The sequence below is a fragment of the Pavona decussata genome, unplaced genomic scaffold (assembly GCF_977016875.1).
Source record: "Pavona decussata unplaced genomic scaffold, jaPavDecu1.1 SCAFFOLD_257, whole genome shotgun sequence".
NCBI classification, from domain to species: Eukaryota; Metazoa; Cnidaria; class Anthozoa; order Scleractinia; family Agariciidae; genus Pavona; species Pavona decussata.
The window spans coordinates 260,001-269,975 of record NW_028145660.1 but is presented as its reverse complement, the minus strand read 5'-3'; the positions used below and the strand labels follow the sequence as shown (position 1 = coordinate 269,975).

General features: G+C 39.4%; 1 protein-coding gene across 1 annotated transcript; it reads right to left on the bottom strand.

The window, feature by feature from the left end:
* Window positions 1–28: 28 nt before the first annotated feature.
* Window positions 29–2,390, bottom strand: LOC146456365 (uncharacterized). Its single transcript, XM_085093195.1, has 2 exons — window positions 1,644–2,390; window positions 29–470 (listed from the first exon to the last, which is right to left on the bottom strand). Exons 1-2 carry the CDS (start codon window positions 2,310–2,312, stop codon window positions 360–362), a joined length of 780 nt encoding a protein of 259 aa, XP_084949321.1. The 5' UTR covers window positions 2,313–2,390; the 3' UTR covers window positions 29–359.
* Between the last annotated feature and the right edge of the window lie 7,585 nt (window positions 2,391–9,975).

The following is a 9,975-nucleotide window of genomic DNA, read 5'->3' as shown; positions in this document are numbered from 1 at the left end:
GAGACTTTCCAATATTTACAATATTGTAAAGAATACAAGTCATTGTCGTTATATTGTTTGCAACCAATTAAATTGAAATTCAGTATTTATGTAAATTAAAAAGGAGTAAATTTTCCCTGACTGTTTTGGGGCTGTATTCTGAAACCTAATTTATTTATTTATTTAAGGTAGGTCTGTCACTCAATACTGAGCGTTTTAGACCGCTCTCAAAAAATAAATAAATAAATAAAATAAAAATTAAAAAGGTCAGTAGATGTTAAAAATTTTGTTTTTAAATGCAGCCAGTAAACTGGACAATACAATTTCCCTTGAGAGTTTGTTCCAATCGTGGTCGAGTGGTTAGGGCACCGGACTTGAAATCAGGAGGTACCGGGTTTAAGTCCCGCTCTGACAGCCAGGTGGAGTTGTTTCTCGGAAGCCCCAAGTTCAACTCTTCGGCCGCGCTTGTAAAAAGCCAGCTGGTCTGCCTCCTGCCAGATGGGATTTTTAACCATGTTATTTTCAATTCAAATTATTTCTTTGTGAACTTTAATGCTTGGCCCCACTAGCGCTTGTGTTATAAACACTGCCAAGAGTAAACAAAGAGTTTTGATTTTTGATTTTGATTTGATTCCATCCTGAAATAATTTGTCCTTGAATAGAAAGAGTACTTAGAATAATCTCTTGAAGCTATCGGCTGCTTGTAAGCATACTCTTTATAGCGAGTTAAGTACAGATGATCTACTGGTTGGAGTTTGAAATCTTCGTAGAAGACCCGGGGGGGGGGGGGGGTACTCCCCTATATGGCTATACAGGGATGTGCCGCTGGATAGGGTATGGTTTTTGGCCCGTCTGCCCTGAACAGGGTATATACAGTAATTTCAAGCGAGTCTGTCCTGAACTCGTCCTAGACAGGGTATGGTTACAAGACTGTCGTCAAGTATTTGGCAATCCGAAATCGGAGACGTTAGTGAGCAATGCTTCACGTCAATTGAGTTTCCACTTTAGGTTCACCGCTGTTAATGCGAAATTTTGGGATTATTCGCCATCACTTCTAGGTAGTGTATTATTTTCTCTGTTCTGATTGATATTCGCGTTTTAATGCATGGAACATCACGTCCGGTTAGTGACAAGGGGCCTTTAAATGTTATTACTATTGCCAATAAACACTTGTGTAACACAAGAGCTAGATTTTGTCCTTTGTCCTAAATAGGGTCTTAAAATAGAGGACATTGTCCTACACAGGGTAGGTATTTATTAAGGTTATTTTTGTCCGAACCAGGGTCAGGGTTTCAAACCCCCAGCGGCACCCCTATACCCAAACATGGGTCAAGTGCCGCCCCCCCCCCCCCCTGGGGAAGAAGACAAGCCTTTTTTCATTTTTGCAGGTCAATGGAAAATCTGCATAATTCGCAAAAATTAGCAATTCCCGCGAAAATTTCATGCCACACGGTATGTACAATTTGTGGTCATGCCAACAAGAGGGAGAATGCCAGTATCACCAGCTGAAAGTGCAGTAGGCAATGAAATACATTCCATGTTAAAGCCATTGTCATGACCACTACTGTGACCTCCCCCCTCCAACGTCTGTTAAATCCTGGAGCTGCCCTGCAACCCAGTGAATGCCCACAGCCCCTCAATCTCGTCCCCCCTCCCCACCCTACCTGATTCTCAGAACTCCCTCCTACGGTTTCATTCCCGCTGCCCTCCATAATCTTTTGAATGTTCTCTTCTTCGTCTTCTTCTCTATCCCATGTAGTCAACTCTGGGCAATTATTTCTGCGATCAATGATCATTTCGTAAGCAAGCTTGGGAACACCTAAGGCCACAGCAAACTCTGTCACAGCATTTCTATTCTTCGGTGCCTTTTGCTTGAAGTACACACCAAATAAACCTTTCACCTGATCGAGTGTCGCCTTTGAGCTCAGATTAGAACCGTCTAAAGCGGCCTTCAAAGCTTGATAATGACCGTGGATTGCTTTCAAAGTTTCTCCAACAACCGGATATTTTTCGCTGAAGGAAGTTAGTAACACATTTGAACTTGGAGGTGGATCGCCATCTTGTGTTGCTGAGTCTTGATGTTTCTCTAGTTTCTCCAAAGCATTGAAGTTCGCCACTGTTTTAACGTTAAACTTATCCGACGTTATTGGTAAATCCATTACGCCTCCGTTTTCAACGTTTTCGGCTTCCGCAGCTGTGTGAGAAGATTGTCCCTGTTGTTCCGCATTCATAAAATGTAAACCATTATTATTACTGCCTTGATTTTTCGCGGTTTTCAAAGTCGTATTAGCCGTCACTATCCGTACAGTGCCTTTCGAGGTTCCTGCTCCCATCAGTCAACACATTGGCAAGTTTTGAGAGCTCAATTTCTGGTGATAACCTGATTCCGTGACATCCCCGTGTTCATTGTAATTTGAATTGACGCGCTTGGGTGGGCAGTGCTAGCGTGCTTGGTAACCATGGTTCGATAGTGACCCGTAAACTATTTCTCGAAAATCCCGCGCAGTCCCGATAGTAACTTCCCGAGCTATTTAATACCCGATCCAATAGATTCTTCGCCAAAGATCATTTTTTTTATATATATATATAATTTTGGCAGCTAATTTTCAAAGCTGAATAATTTAAACGGAATGGGCAATTTGCACAAAAAAAAAATTACCACCAATCGGAAGAAAGGGTTTGAAAAAATACTCGAAATCTTAGGTCATGTCATGTTGTGTCATACATGAAACTTTTGGATACAGGGGACCACACGCAAAATATGTTCCGTTGCCGGATCTCTTGTAGTAGAAACGCGCGTGCCAGATGTCACCCTTACGTGTGAATAAACCAAACTGATTGCAGGGCTGACACTGCGGCAAAGGGCTTATTTATTTGGGACAAAATCATTTCAACTAGTACAACCAGTCTTCTTTATTGTAACTCTGGCCCTGAAGAAGACTGGTTGTACTTGTCAAAATTTTTTGGCCCAATTAAATAAGAACTTTGCCGTAGTGTCAACCCTGCTATTCAAAATCCATCTGCGAGGGTAAAAAAGGCAACTCTTTTAAGCCTCATCAGAAAGCCCATTGAATACAAGGGTTTGCATTGCATTGTTGACATGTCATGTCATGTACTGTGAAGCCGCACTGCAAGCTCTTGGCAACAATGCAATGCAAACCCTTCTATTCAATGGGCTTTCCGATGAGGTTCCCCTCGAGGTTTAAAAGAGCTGCCTTTTTTACCCTCGCAGATGGATTTTGAATAGCGCAAGCCGTAGGCCGCGGTCAATTGTAAAAAATAAGAAAAGTCCGGCCTTTAAAAGTAAGGTCTTTACGTCGAGAGTTCAAAGATGATAAGTTGTTATGAGTTTGTGAGTTTACTCAATCATAACGATTTACTAAAAAAAAGTTTAAGTTTATTTTTTTTCTTAAGTGAAGAGTACGTAAGAATGGTCGGCGCGCGTGCCTTTGTTTTCTGAGTCGAGTGAGTACTTCTGAAATTTTCTTAGTATATCATAAAATGATTAAGTAAACATAGACTCATAAACTACTTATCATCATCATTGAGCTCTCAAATTGAAAATAGGCGCCCATGACTTGGCTCCTGGCCAAAAAAACATCTTTAATGGATTTTTTGTTTGTTTGTTTGATTCTGGGCACCTGTTTTTACTACCATTAAAGGCTGGTTTCCATCGGTTTTCACATGATCATTATGATCGCACTACGATTGTTGCGATCGCTGCGGTGGCTCAAAAAAAAATTGTTCAGCGATAATAGATGGTTTGATATGATCGCTGCCACCGCTACGATCGCTGAGAAAGTGAATGAAGATCGAGGGGACCTGGGTCTGACAACATCGTTCGCGCCATTCGTCAAATTCAACATGGCGGCTGTGAATCGTCGACTCCTGCTTGAAGCTTGTTTTTTTTTTTTTTTTTTTTTTTTTTTCTGTTCTACTTATCAGGGCCCGCGAAGCGGGCTTTTGAGTGGAGGGAGGGGGGCACTAAAGCGAACGGCGTCAGCGTTAGACAACTAGGGAGGTCCGAGGGCATGCTCCCCAGGATGTTTATCTTGAACGTTGTGACAGTAGCGGAATTCTTTCTCAAGGGATGTTATCATGTAAAGTTCGAGTTTTTCTGCGTCTTAAAGAGTTTGGTCAATACAACAGAGCAGGATAATTGTTTTATTATTCAACACATTGATAACCAAGCACAGTTTTATTGCAGAAAAGCTGGCGAGATCTTTAAACGTATATCGCAGAATAGGGAGTTTAAGAAGCTACCACGGCGACGGCAACGTGAACGTCATAAAACAATAGGACATAATGAGAAAAACAAAGGCCATGCACGTGCGTTACAAATTTTGGTACATTTCTCCACCTTGCTCGGCCAAACAACAACGTGAAATAACCAAATTTAAAGTTTTGTGGAGAATGTGCACATGACGGTAAATTTTTTAATCTCTGTCTCAACTTCAACAGCGTTTCCACTTGTTCTGTTACTGGATAGTTCGGTCACATTGTACAAGTTGAACGAGTAACACGAACTTTTATTTTCAAGCGACGTTTTCGTTGGCGTGTGCGTTGTGGTTTCTTAAAGCAGGTGTAGCAAGGCCAAATTGTTTAAACAAAGTAACCCCTCCCCCCCGTCAATCAAAACACAGATCGATTAGGGAGTTCAAGATGCAACGAGAACGTCAACAAAGCAGTCGTTTTATAATTGGTAAACAAAACAATAACTTTGCACCTGTATCACACACTCTTTGGTACATTTTTTACTGTTTTTTTTACGCGACCTACCACGTGAAATTTGGACCTCGTCTAAGTACACAGCTGTTAACCGCGGTGAAACGTAATGAACAATAAGAAAATTGCGTTAAAGATAAGGTTTTTACTTTGAGACAAAGATGATAAGTTTTTTTTTAAGATTCTGTGAGTTAACTAAATTGTATTATAAATTATCCAAAAAGAAGTTTCAGCTCGAAACAAAACGTGAATTGTTTTTACGGCTGTTTCGAATTCAAACGGCACACGGGCACACAGAGCCGACAGTCTCTAAATACTTCACAGTAAAAAAGATCTTGCCCCAGTTGTTCAAACAGCGGATAATTTTATCCACTGGATAGGTCGCTATGCGGCAGATAAAATGTGTGCAAGAATTTCCCTATAGCCGTATAATCAGCTTGTGTATAAAGGAGAAGTGTCTGTCTAATTTAACCATGGGATTGTGTGAAAAACTTGCAAAAGCTTTGGGTGGAGTATATTTTATTCGCTGGATAGCGATTTATCCACTGGATAAAGTTATCCGCTCTTTGAATTAACGAATCATGGAATGTTTAGTAACCTCACCGGACACAAAAAATCATCAGCGTTGGGCTTTCAAAGTAAAAACTTAAACTTTAACAATCTTTTCTTATTTTTGCGTTTGAACCGGCAGTAAATCACAGCTACTATCACAGGGACTCGTCAAGAATAACAATTGACTACCGAAATGTACTACACGAAAGCCGGAATTTCCACGCCAATAACTTCCCAACACCTTTTTTTATTACTGACTCAAGTCACCTTAAGTTACAACACAGGCTGACTGTCAATCAAGACTAGTAAGTCAATACATTAGTAAAAACAAATTAGATTCTTGAACACAGCTACCTTTCATTTTATCTTTAACTTACAGTAGGTTACAATCTGCTAGGTGGAGTAACGTGTAAATTGCTGATTTTCAAGGAGGCAGCCTTGTTACATTTTCTTCTGGCAAACAATAACTGGAGCCTTGAACATTTCACCATCGGCGTCGCAAGGAAGATCATTCCACTTTCTCTCCAATATGTGGACACAATTTTCTTTTCCAAGATAATTGTCTGGTTGCCCTTTACGCCATAACCAATCCCGCCCCTGGTAGAATAGAGTGTCGTCATCCCAGTAGAACTTGTCGTCATCCTCTCGGTGAAGCCCAATCCACGCACCATAGGCAGCAACTGTGTCCTGCTTCTCTACCAGGTTCCAAATGAACGTGTTCTCTTCCCTCGACTTGATCATTACGAGGTTTGCACCCTTATCCTGGCAAACTTTACGAGCGTCTTCCCAACGTAAGGTGATAGAATCGTCCACGTAATAATTATGGTTCTTGTAAGTATGCCAGACTTCAGGTGGAGCCGCTAAGGGGGAAAGTGCAAAAAAAAAAAAAAAACGATGAAATTAGCTCACGAAATCTAAAACTACACGCTAAAACCTTCATTCGATAAAGCGAATGTGTCTTTAGGTTTTCCCAAAGAGCTACAGTTATACTTACGTTGACAAACCTTCAACAAGATTGTCAGAAGGTGTACGTGTCAAGTTCAAATTCCCAAATTCACAGTTTCGGCTTTTATGGAAACTGAATAGCTGTATTTTTGGCGTGATACTAACCTCTTACTAACCGAGCGCGAGGGCCGTACTGGGGAATATTGGCCGGAGGTCGTGGCAGTACGGACCGAGCGCAGCGAGGTCCGTACAAAAACGACCGAGGGCCAATATTCCCCAGTAAGGCTCAAGCAAGCTAGGTTAGTAAGTAGTTTATTATATGGCACTCGGAGTAAACTTGTTTATTTTAAAAAACGCACTTCCGGTCACTTTAACTGGCAAAGGATTTCCGTCGTGACGTGTTTTTGACGACGCGAGCAACCCAGAAAGAATTGAACAAGCTACGGTACCACGAGGTTAACATGAAAACAAATTTACTGAACGTTTACATGTTTATAGAAAAGACTTCAAGAACGATTTGTAGCGGAATTTGACGAAAATCTTAACAGCTGCGGTTTGTTTTTGAAACTCATAAAAGGGTTTCTTCGATCCCAGAAAATCTACTAGCGCATCACAAAGTACGGATCAAGAAAAGGTTGCTGTGAAAATCATTTTCAACTTTAAAAATAGCAGCATTAAGTCAATTGTCCTCCTCGCTCTCATCTCTGGCTCGGAAACCCAAGTGTAGGGATAAAAACCACCACACAGTTCTTTGGAGCGCAACTGGATTGGAGTCGCCGAATTCTCCTGCCTCAAAAAGAACATCTTCTTCGTTTTCGTCAATCGCCCGAGCGGCTTGCAGCTCATTTCTTCTGTCGTGCTCGCGAACTAGTGACTTGGTCTTCGCAGCTAGAACTCTTCTCGATTTTTAAAGTCATTATCCTTGAGTATGTTGAATGGATATTTCTTCTCAGAAAAGTATCGCTGTATATTGCGCTGAAAACTGGACAATGTTGCTGGCTCGTCAGTATTCACCATTTTTCCTGCGTACGTTCATAAAAAAAAAAAAAAAGAAATTGACAAAAGGTGATCAAGCTCGGACGAAGGTAGGCTTTCAATTGTTTGACTATTCAAGCCATTAGCTTCAATAAAACGGAGTAGAGTGTTCATATCAGTAGACTTCTTCCTTTTGTGTTTTCACTTTTCTGTTTGTTTATAAAATCCTCAATGGCTTCCTCGGCTTTCGCAGATGCCTGCTTCAGAGGTTTCTAGATCTTCGGGATTGTAAAATTTGCTTTATAAATAATGTTCTTCTTCGTCCATGTTGGAATCAGTCTTTTCGGTAGTTTCTTTGCGAAGAATGAAAGTATTTTCAGGTTTTCTTTTCGCAGTTTTAGCTGCAAATTTTCAAATTTGCCGCTTGTCATAAACAAAAATACACGGCTTATGACCATTTCCATGGAAACGGTCCGTATGGTAAAATCCCGACCAAGAAAGAGCCAATCAGAACGCGCGGATTTACTTCAAGACTACCTTGCCATATAATGAAAATGTGTGTCAAAAAATAAAACTCAGTATGTAAAATATATGTTTAGTCCACAGAAGCTGATCTTAAAAAGTTGAAAATTTGAAAGAAATAGAAACAAAAACAGAAAGGTAAAATATTACTGGAATAATTTATGCAAGTACGTCAATCATTAACTTCGCGAGAAAGACAATTATTTAGTCATGGTTCAAAATATGTAAAAGTTTCTATATCACAGTTAAAAGTAAAAAATAACTTGGTAATGATGGCCGGATCGTATGACACTTGAAAAGCGGTTGTCATACTTGTGACAAAATTCGATAGTAAATGAGTGAATAAAGGGGAGTTAGTCGGTCCTCTATTCATCCCACGAGCCAGAACAAGGCCAAGATTCAGATTTGCTGTGGTCCTAGGTAAGAAAGGGGTGTAAAAGTATCTGAAATAAAGAGGTTAACAAAGTGACAATAAAATAGGAATCGTCCATAAAGTACACTTCTGAAAGGAACGCAAAGATTGTGGCATTCCTTGACCAAGGAAGGAGGGAAGTGTAATTTGGTGTTTAGCATTTATTCCATTCCAGTCTACTTTTTCACATTTTCGACAAGTTCAAATTTATACTCTATTCAGTCAATTTTCTACACTCGAAATGTTCGTATTAACAGAAATTCACCTCAAAATTTCAATGATCTACATTCTGCATTAAAACACGATACTCTTGTTTTCAGATTGTTTTTAATGGTTCTAGATCACATGATCGATCTTTCCAGTAACATAATAAATCTGTTATTATGTGCATAATTAATTTCACACAGGAAGGAAGGAAGGAAGGAAAAAAGGACGGAAGGAAAAAAAATAAATGAATGAATGTTCAAGAAAAACTTACATCGGATAGGCCTCTGGCAGAGAATGACTGGAGCATGGTACAGGTCACCATAAGAATCGCAGCGTAAGTCATTAAATTTTCCGTCAGCCATGTTGCCACAGTTTTCTGCACCTTTATGGTTGTCTGGCTGATTGGCTTTCCATATCGAATACTGCCCTTCCAAGGCACTGCCGTCAACCCAGTAGAACTTGGAGTCTGCCTTGCGATAAAAACCAAGCCAAGCACCATAGAGTGCTACTGTTGTCTGCTTTGATATCAGGTCCCACGCAAATTCGTTGTCATCGGCTGACTTGATTACTGCCAAGTCCCCTTCGTTCTTGTCGCAAACGTCTCGAGCCTTACTCCAAGAAAGAGTGATAGCATCGTCGACGTAGTAATTCCAGTTGCCAAAAGTATGCCAGACTGAATTTTCTGAAGAAAATAAAAAAAGAGGATCATGACTTGAGATTACTGAAAAAAAAAGAAGGAAAGAAAGAAACTAATCACGGACAATTGCCAATAAAGAAAGAAACAAAGAAAGAAAGAAAGAAAGAAAGAAAGAAAGAAGGTAGAAAGGAAAGAAAGAAAGAAGGAAGGAAGGAAAGAAAGAAAGAAAGAAAGAAAGAAAGAAAGAAAGAAAGAAAGAAAGAAAGAAACCAATTACAGACAATTTTCAATAAAAAAGAAAGTAAAAAAAAAAGAAGGAAGGAAAGGAGGAAAGAAAGAAAGAAAGAAAGAAGGAAGGGAAGGAGGAAAGAAAGAAAGAAAGAAAGAAGGAAGGAAAGGAGGAAAGAAAGAAAGAAAGAAGGAGGGAAAGGAGGAAAGAAAGAAAGAAAGAAACCAATTACAGACAATTTTCAATAAAAAAGAAAGAAAGAAAGAAAGAAAAAAAGAAGGAAGGAAAGGACGAAAGAAAGAAAGAAAGAAGGAAGGAAAGGAAGAAAGAAAGAAAGAAAGAAAGAAAGAAAGAAGGAAGGAAAGGAGGAAAGAAAGAAAGAAAGAAGGAAATAAGGAAAGAAAGAAAGAAAGAAAGAAAGAAAGAAGGAAGGAAAGGAGGAAAGAAAGAAAGAAAGAAGGAAATAAGGAAAGAAAGAAAGAAAGAAAGAAAGAAGGAAGGAAACAAAGAAACTAATGAGAGACAATTGTCAATAAAGAAAGAAGAACAGAAAGAAAGAAACTAATCACAGACAATTGTCATTAAAGAAAGAAAGAAGGACAGAAAGAAGGAAAGAAAGAAAGAAAGAAAGAAAGAAAGAAGAAAGAAAGAAAGAAAGAAAGAAAGAAAGAAAGAAAGAAAGAAGAAAGAAAGAAGAAAGAAAGAAAGAAAGAAAGAAAGAAAGAAAGAAAGAAAGAAAGAAAGAAAGAAAGAAAGAAAGAAAGAAAGAAAGAAAGAACAGCTACAACAAAC